General features: G+C 43.5%; 1 protein-coding gene across 3 annotated transcripts in view; it reads left to right on the forward strand.

Annotated features, from left to right (window-relative positions):
* Positions 1-7,004, forward strand: part of cops7a (COP9 constitutive photomorphogenic homolog subunit 7A) — an 11,279-nt gene extending 4,275 nt beyond the window's left edge. For 2 of the 3 annotated variants that reach the window (XM_080005968.1, XM_080005969.1), the window contains 3 exons: position 1; positions 2,175-2,344; positions 6,397-7,004. The exon at position 1 is cut by the window's left edge and continues 105 nt beyond it. In XM_080005968.1, the coding sequence (XP_079862094.1) occupies position 1; positions 2,175-2,344; positions 6,397-6,436 (211 nt within the window). In that variant the 3' untranslated portion in view covers positions 6,437-7,004. Of the gene's footprint in view, positions 2-2,174; positions 2,354-6,396 lie in introns of all 3 variants that reach the window. The other variant, XM_080005970.1, reaches the window with a different exon arrangement.
* Positions 7,005-10,000: the final 2,996 nt, after the last annotated feature.

A 10,000-nucleotide genomic window follows, 5' to 3' on the forward strand; every position in this document is an offset into this window, starting at 1 on the left:
GGTCAGTCTCGCTGCCTTACATTTGTTGTATTTGCCCCAAAGTAAATATTAGCTGTGAAACATCTTTCTTGTAAGTTTATTTAGGCTGCGCTCTAGGGCTGCCCCCAAATAGTGGACCAAACATTAATCAACCAGTTTGTCACAAGTAAAAATAAATAAATAAATAAATAAAAACTCCATTTAGGACAGAGTTTCCATAAGAAGAAATGTATGCCGGTCCACATGTCCTGGAAGATTTCCGTGTCCCGGACAAATGGGAGAGATTCCGGTCCCTTATATTATTTGTGTTTATTGAGCTTAAAAACAATTGATAAGCACACTATATAAAGAATGAGTTCGTGAAGGCATGTAGATTCTTTTTTTTCTTTATTATTGAATATTTAAAATAAAATAAATCCTGTCAGTTAACGCCGTTTTAAAAATGAATAAATATTACGGAATATTACTACTGGAAATCAAATAATTTCTGTTTGTTAACAATAAGTAACAAGTGCAGCTTGTTTCAGTTAACATTTCACTCCAATACAATTTTGATCAAATTAAAAACTAGATAAATATGGCAAGTAGGTCTAATTAAATAATAAAGTTTGTGGTGTTCTATGTCTCGTCGACATATTTTACAACACAATGGATATTTACCGTCTGCTTTTGGTTGGAACTTAAATATCCCAAAAATGCCAAACTATGGATTTATGTGTCCCCCTCACATTACATCATCTTTCTGCTTCTCCCCAGAGTTCTGGATGAGCTGCTCTGTCTGCACTGTGTTTACAAGCACAACCGTTCCACCAGGGAGGGCGCGTTTTTTTTTGTTTGTTTTTTTGGGGGTTTTCCGTTGCAACTTGCCGAACGCGAAAATGAACAGATCTGCGAAAATTATTTTTATCAAAATGATCGAGTATTTTATTTTGACACAGAGGAAAAAGATATGGCAATAATTATCATAATTGTTTAATCACCCAGCACTAATTCAAATTGTGCTTAAAGGGAATTATTTTCACCGGACATTATGACCGGAGAGATTTAAATATGTCAGACTTCAACAGATTTTCCCGGTCATTTAGTTTGAAACAAATTTAAACAAAAATACATTTTCAGTGCCAAGTTGGTTGTTCCGACACATTTAGAAGAACAAGCTTTTGAAGAGCGACCCTTTGCCGGTAATTAAAAGGGGGTTCACTTTATGCATGCACGCCGAGCCGTGCTTGTAAAATAAATTAATATTTTAAAGGTTGATTATAAGTTATTGTGTTGGTGTTACTGATAAATTAACAATATGTTCAGTCGCCAGCAAGGTTGTTTCCGACACATTCAGAATAGGGATGTTCCTAACGACTAATTTCCCTGACGTTTAAACGGATGTTTAACCTTAGACTAGTAGACTCGTCTAAATGTCGGAAAAAATATTGCGTCTTTTAAAAGAGCCATTTGAAACTGTTTATCACATTCTTCAATAACCAAATCATATTTTAAATGCCCCGACGGACCGGAGGCGGGCCGGTGGTGCGCCTGAGCCCCGGGGTGCTGGGGACAGGGAAGGCGCAGCAAGTAAGAGAGTCTGCCACCCTGGAACCGGTGAGGTTGGGGTGGAGGGGAGCTGTAAAGCCGGCGGTGATCCTGGACGGGGACAGGAAAGGCCCAGCGAATAACCCAGCCCGTGGCCCCGGGAAACGCACTCGACAAGGGGCCCCTAAAAAGGGGACACCGGGAAAACAATCTTTTGTACGCCACATTTCAGTGCAAATTAGGTCAATAATTTATTTAAATGTGTACATTAATAAAATAATAATAGGGCCTTATAAGTTTAACCGGTGTAATAACCAGGCCGCTCGCTTTATGCCCGCAGCACTTGTAAATGAAATTTATATTAAGGCTGGTTATTAGATTTTGTATTTATCCGTAATGTACCACAGTGTTAACACTGTTATAACATTCTTTCTCAGCCCTGGAACTCGAACCATTTTCTGATGCCCCAAAAACATATATTTAAATCATTAAACTAATATCGTAAACATGTGGCGATTAGGCAACTCGGAAAATCTTTGGTCGGGGGCAGCCTTACTGCTATCCACTGCTGGTATTTATGTTTCATTCAAACTGCAGATCTTTTTGTCAGTCATCAAGGCAGCCTTTCCATAAGTGGAACCTCATCGTTCTCCGTTTTTCTCCCCCAGGTTTCAAACTTACAGAAAACATTAAAGGCCAGTTCTGCCTCTCCGTCTTCTGGCCCCGCCCCCGCTGGCGCCGCTTCCAATCAGGATGCAGACCAGCCGGTAGAGCCACGCGACCCAGCCTCCTCTCAGGAACCGCGGCAACCAGGCAAAAAAAGTTCCAAAGTGAAAGGGTGAGTGATGTAAGATCAACTTTCTCTTCATTTTGAGATCTTGTTTGTTTTGGCTGTGGAACAGTGGAGCACGTTCTGAAGTGCATTGTCAGCTGGAAGCCCTTTTTTTCAGTTCAATAATATATAATGAAATTGCACTTATTTCCTTTGTCAGAAAATTGGAACAATAGCCAAGTTTTAAAAGCGGAATTGAGGCCATTTTATCCAATGTTCTTTTTAAGAGCAGTGTCAATTCAAGTCGGTATGTTCAATTCGAGTCAGTATGTTTCTATATTTTCAATAAACATTAAAAAGCCAGCTGCCGGTGTAAGTAGTTCGGTGTGCGTCTGCATAAAGCAGCTTCATTACCAGATACTTTCCATGTTTTGCAACCGTACTCCCTCCACTACTCTTAGCCTGCTCTCAGGAACTCTCTTTCCCTATTTTGCCGCCATCCGGCCCAATTACCATTTGCTAATTTCACATCTGTCCTGAATCCGAAATGTCATTGGATATACAATTGCCCCTGGAATCTTGAAAGAGTTATTTCTCCCGCCGGTGATCTGATAAGATTCTTTGGCCCTTTATGAAATATATTACTTTTATTGACTGACGTGTTTTTAAAGGCCGCCAATGTTTTTTTTTGCATTTTGTTTTATTTTAATGGTTTTCCGTGCGGTACATTGATTTCAGTCACCCACAAAACATTTTTGACAAATAACTGATTCATGCAACAAAGGTTTTTGCAAAATGTCAAGCTTTTGTCAGAATAACACTGTATGATTATCCATGCTGGCACGCCAGCTCACCCTGAGGTAAAACAATTTCCTCGCAGTCGTTTCTGCCTCTTTTCAGCTGAGGAACTACCAGTCTTTTGAGCGAGTCGGATATCTATATTGAAAAAGCCATAACCTTTATGCTTTTAAAAAGTCTACAGGGTTCTCCAGAAAGCTTGTTTCGGCTGCAAGTGGCACATATTTCCGAAAGCCTGGTTAACTCTATAACTTTTAACTTCATTTAACTAACTTTTAACTTATTTATGGCCTGGTCAGAACAAGGCCATCAGTGCAGTAGTGTAAATAATAATTACTTATTGCTATCATCTTCATTAAAATTGCCAATATGCCTGTAGGACAGAAGATTTAATGTTTATTATTCCGTTTGCGTCAAGTAAGCCTAATTGATAATGGTATTTTGACCATTTCAATGGTCAAAATATGGTCAATGGTCCCTGTACGTCGACGAGTTGAATCACCAGTCGATCGACTGAGGTTCTTCAAGTCGAGCAGTTATTTTTTCAGTCGGTGTCCATTATAATAACAGGATAAAACAGATAGAAGCTCACAAAATGCACAGGGATAACAATTTAATGAGGAATTATAAATAAGGGTCATCATAAATATATTTTTATGTGTGAATCGTCTTCGCACGGACATGGATGCAACCTTGGCTCTCCATGCACCACGATGATGGAGAGCAACATGGAGAGAAGAGCCCATTTCCTCCAAATAAAACAACTAAAAACAGTGTGGGGACAAGGGCACGACTCGTAGACACCTTAAGATAACTTTCTGCACACAACGCATGGAGAAGGGGTTATCAGGGAGAGAGTCACAGAGAAAGTGTCCCCACTACGCATGGTTTCGTTCCCTACGCACTGTTTCGTTCCCTAAGGAGATGTAAAATAAAATCACCTACATCTAAAATAAAAACACACTGTTCTGGCGCCCCGTCGCTGGCACTCGCATCACTAGCATGTGCACCGTTGTCGCGTGCATCATCGGTACCGCCGGAAGAGGGAGACCGGTGAGCAAAATGCACCCCAAATGCTCCCTAGCCGGCCGCCTATCTCGCCCATTTCTGCAAATAGTTGAATATTCACATTGAACAGCCAAATTCAATTTGTCTGACAAAATTCTGAGTTGGGTCCAGCCCCTACATTTCAACTGCTAACCGAGCACCAGCCGCCTATATCAGTCCAAGCACTCCACTGAAATGTTTTATCTGGAATCATGGCGTGTTCTTTCATAGAAAACCCCATTGATGAAGGTTCTTGGATTCTGTGTAGAGCACTTGAAGCACAAAGAGTGCTCGTGGGAAGTGAATAGATTCACTTCCCACGAGGACATCTTTACAAAGAGTATAGATTCACAAGAGCGAAAATAATCTATACATGTGACTTACTGCAGCTGTATGTGGCTGCAATCAGTCGCAATTGCATCAGATTACGCCTTTTGGCAAGCGGCAGTTTTTTGTACAGTGTTGGAGATGCTGAAAACCACCGTGTGCCACATACAGTAGTGTGTAAAATGTGCCATTAAAAGGCTTTTAAATGTATTCATTCCTGGACCACAACAGTATGAGGCACAGCAAACACAATTTTACTCCAGTGTAGGCAATTTATTTTCCATATGACAATCTTAATTTCTGCAATGTCAGATTAGGGTCCCACATACTTTCTGCCCAGGGTTCCCCAGTGTAGTTGGCGCAGTGCGCTCAGGTACGGCTCAACGTGCCCCTAGGATCTTAAGAGGCCACCCACATCCATTTTGAAGAATTTCCACAGCATCAAGGTACAGATAGACGATTATATTATTGGGACTTACCATACCTCGACAACATTGTTATGCACAATATTTGTAGAAGCAATGAAATTATTTGCAAAATTTGTTGAACTTTATATTTTGTTTAAGAAAATAACATGATTAAAAAAAAAATACGGATCTTTGACTGCTACAGTTCTCATTTTCTCACAAAAATAAAAAAAATGTCATTGTAAGGAAGGAGATTTGTATGAAGTTGAAATGGAAATGCAATCATTGCAACATGATAAACGAGGTGTGTTTGCGCATTCAGCAATCGATTGGCAGGCTGCTTCTCTGGCATTATTAATAGCTGCAGTGTTGCCTTTTTTTCAGCAGTAATTTGTTTAAATTCCCCTTGTTGTTCAATCGGTAATTCCCGCTCCGGGGACGTGAGGGAAATGTCCCTGCAGCGCTCTGCATTCCACCGATTGGCACCACATAAAATAGCCAGAACGAGCATATCAATTAATTGGTGTAACCTGGATTCAATTAGTCTGAATGAATTTGCTCCAAGCGATCACCGGAGCTGCCAGAGCTCACACAAGCTTCACGTAAGAAACGGAATCGCCACTTTTCCTTCGTGAGCTTTCGCCTATTTTTTGGGGGGTGAGAATCGGCTTCTGTTTATCAGCCGGTTGCCACGATGTCGCTAAATCACCACGTTCAATTACCAAACGGCTCCCTCGTTTTCCTTTCGGGGAGAAATTGAGGTCAAAGCAGGACGTCGCATTTGCTGGAAGTGGCCTTTAACGGAGCAGAGTGGACAATAAATCTTAACATATCAACCTTGCACTTCACTGGAGGGGAGTATTAGACAGTAGACACGCTAAATCACTTGAGTAGCAGCTCGGTAATTTAGAATGCGAATGAATAAGTTATGTAGAACATTTTTGAAAGGGGTTCTGTGTTTGCAGGGTGTATGCGTTTGAAATGCTTGTGCCGCGGCTTATTTTTCCCTAAATTTCCTCGGACGGATGGGATTTCTAAAAAGTGGCTTTTGAAAGAGCTCCCGTTATTTACCATGTCTGACAGAGCGGCGTATAATAGATGGATTTACAGATAAATTAATGGAAGATAAGTAAGCACCCGAAATCGGACCGGTTGGCGTAAATAATAAAAGCAATCTCCACAGATGAAGGGAAATCAGCAAATCTCTTTATTTCTCAGTTATTACATGTTTTAAAGCGCCTTGCAAGGCCGTTCACTCCGGCGCCGGCTTTGTAATGCCCTCTATCTAAAAGTGCATTGCAAACAACAGTGTTGTTCCAAAAAAAGAGAATTAAACAATGCCCGTATGCATGCACCATCCAGCCCTCCACATGAGCGTGAACCTGAAAGCATGATTAGTTGGTTTTCATAACGATAGGAACACAAAGGTGATGGTGCTACCATCTTGTAGATTTACCATCTTGTAGATTTTCCCATCAAAAAAACCCAAAACAAAACAGTCTCCACTGCAGTAATAATGTCTACGCTCTTTCCTCTCAGGCTGCGTGGCAGTGGAAAGATCTGGTCCAAGTCTAACTGAAGGCGGAGGCAGACACCCTGAGACAACGGCACTGATGGATATTTTCACTGGCTCATGGACATTTTGACAGGCGGACCGGACGGACGGATACATAAAAAGGACTGTTGTGAGCAATGTTCACGAAAATCCCTATGTACACACACTCACAACATAGAAGACGCAAGACGCCTCACACGAACGTTACGGTCACCACTTCCTCTCACAACCTCGTCCAGATCGATACGAAAAACACAGGGGCCGACGAGAAACGACAGTTGTCGCGGGAGGCGTGACGGGCAGACCTTCAGCTCTTTGAGTTCATACAAACCCCTGTTAGAGAGTTCGCGGGAAGACAGACAGGTGTAGCGAACAGGTAGTGTACATCAGGCCGAGAATCAGTAGTGTTGAGTTGGGAGGGTCGAAATCACAAACAAGTTTGGTGTGTTTGATGCGTTGTGTGTGTTTTATTTCTATTGTTCCAAGACTTTGGGTTTAGATTGACTTCTACATTTGTTTGTATATTTTTTTTTTTCTTTTCTCTCTTTGATGGGGAATAAAAGGAAGCCCTGTACTTATCCTGACCGTCTCATTAATGTCACTGTCGCTTCCTTTTTCTTTATTAACTGCATTTCAAAGTGCATCTCTGGAGGGTGCGCTGCTAAATGTTAACTCGCAGAAGGGGGCTATCCGTTAGGAGGTCAAGCTATTAATTAGGGCATCTCCCCAAAGAGTCTAATGCATTATAGAGCTGTGGCTTCCCCTGTGTTCAAGCAGCATTGTTACACGCACACACTCGTGCGCAGAATGCATTTATATTTCATATCAGTATGTTTTGCCCAGAGCTTCTATTTCAATGTCTAAATTGCCTGGTGAAATTGCCTGCCACACTCACTTGTCCCTCCGTCAGACGCTGAAAATTGCCTTCATCATGCCGGCCTGTCCGTCTCACACTCTCACACTCTCTCTCTACTCTTCCTGTTTCCTTATTTTCACTCATCCTCATTCCACATTCGGGTATTATTAATGGAATTAATTCCTAAGTACCCACGCTTCTGACAGAGAAGCTATGTGCCCTTTTTGTTTAACCCTTTATTCTCCATCAACCCCCCCCCCCATTTTTCTCATCCCTCCCCCAACTTCACCCGCTCTCTATAAATAGCGGCGTTAATTTCAGTCAGTGTGATTGAGCTTTAGTGGCTCACAGTTTCCTCCGCTCTCAACATATGGAAGCTGTGAATTCTAGCAGCTGTACACCTCTGAACGTGTTTGAATGTTGAAGGGGGGGGGGACGCTTTTTTTTTTTTTTTCCTGCGAGCGCGCGAAGCGGGGAAGATGGTGACGCGTGTTTATTAGTTACGGCCGTCTGAGCGATGACTCCACAGACGCTGCAGTATTCAGGAGCAAGCAACCTCTCCTACCGTGTGTTCGTTGCCGGTTATAGATTGTTGCGGTGCCTGCTGGTTTTGCACCTCATAACTAGACGGTTGTTAAAACTTCCGAGTGGACTCCAGCCAATCAATTACTTTTGATTGATCAGTAAAGTGCCCGGAGGAGATGAAAATACGAGCGGTAGAGGAGAGAGGAATCTGAATACGCCCGGGTAGCTCTTGCCCTTTTTCCTCTTTCGCCAGCCCCTTCATTCTATTGACATTTGCATGAAAAACTACACAGGGAAAGATAAATTCTTGGGGAGCGCCCTCTTTTCCTTTTCAAAGGGAGAAGCCGTATGAGGCAAGAAGATAAGGAAAGGCGTCACACAGAACTGCGTCCGCATCCTCGCCTCGGTCAGACTGCTCTTCAGTGGTTTAAAATAGTATGATTGGCATATGCACGACTTTTTAATGCCAAAGTCAGGGAAAAATCAATGCAAGGTGCTGGACTAATGTGCACTTCAGGGGATGAGGATTAGGACATGGGGTTGCTATTAAAATGCACAGCCTAAGCCTCAACCTTCCTACGTACAAAGCACCACAGGCCCCACCGCTCCCAGGGTATTCCAGTCGACACGCACAGAAATAAACAAATGGGACACAAGGCTAAAATACCAGTGTTGAGCCTTTATTTAACTTTTGATGGTACAGAAGGACTGTATGTCTACATGAATGCTACTCAAAACCACAAGACACTGGAGTACTGCAAGACTCACACATGAAGTCACCAGCACTATGTGTATAGAGGGAGTGTGTGTGTGTGTGTGTGTGTGTGTGTGTGTGTGTGTGTGTGTGTGTGTGTGTGTGTGTGTGTGTGTGTGGTTCAAATCTGCCTCAAAAAGTCACAAACAGAAATCTGGCTTTGAAGAATTCTGGAGGATATCAGTCACTGATAGATAAAATATACATCTATTAATAATAGATTTTAAGCAAATGCAACTTTCATACATATTTTCTTACTCTACACATGCAAAATCACCAGAGGGATGGAGGCGGGCGTGCCGTTCGACTTTGCAGAAACGCACCATATTTCATTGTCCGCGCCGCCAGGGAAGATTTAATATGAACGGCAACGCGACGAGAACGTCCGCCATACAGCGGCGAGGCTTTTCCACGGCAACCGAACGGCTATAGGATCACTAGCAATTAACCCACGGAAATGTCGGTGACGATGACGCGATGAAACATTTAACGGCGATCTCACGTGTTGGCCAACCCAGGTTTAAAAAATATATAGAACAGGGATGCCCCTTCTATCCATTGAAGTTCTACATGCAGAATATTTGATGACCCCCCACCACCACCTTCAACGCCACCACTTCTGGAAGTACTCTGTGCTTAAAACACCTCTGAATATTCCAGTAGGAACAAAGGACGTCCACAAAGGCGCAACAAAGGGGCGAACATCAGCCAGATAATTAAGAGAACAAATCACAGGGAGAACTGAAAACAAAGCAGCCTCCTCGACACATTGCGGAGGGAAAAGCCGCGCTATTTGCATTTCAGGCACCCAAAGCGGGAATAAACAGCGGTTTTTGGAGCGTGACATGTTAAACACATTGCCTGCTGGCTCCAGCCCTGCCAACCAGCTTTGCGGAATACACCCCCACCCCCCTCGCTTCAGCCTTAGGAGACACCGGGAATGGCTTTTTAACCGTTTACAAACCGACGACCAAACAACCGCGATGGATGGCGTTCGCCCCGGCGCCGTCTCGTCCAGCGGCGGGCTTCGCCGGAACACATTGTTTTTCCGCGGAGGGACGACCGACGTGCGGCCGGATCGACGGGAACAGTTAGTGAATTGCAGGTGGAGCGTCCCCGGGGGTAATCGAATGTTGCACGAGCGTCCGCGGCTGCTTGTTTGTGAATTAGTCATGGCGGGTTGAAGCACAGAGTGGTAAGTTAGCCGAGTGGCGCTTGGGGGAGGGGGGCGTCGTATAGGGTGGGGAGAGAGAAAACACAGAGGCGGCACACGGAGAGCCGTATGAAAGAGAGAGATTTACACCGAGCACACGGGGGGGAGAGCGGCGGGGGAAGATGAGCCCGGGTTCTTTCAGACCTCGGGGAAGCCGGGGGAGCTTTGCAATGGCTGGATACCTGGGATCCCTGATTTCATTTCACAGTCTCAGAGCAAAAAAATAAAATGGCACCGCGG

This window comes from Zeus faber, assembly GCF_960531495.2.
Source record: "Zeus faber genome assembly, chromosome: 8".
NCBI classification, from domain to species: Eukaryota; Metazoa; Chordata; class Actinopteri; order Zeiformes; family Zeidae; genus Zeus; species Zeus faber.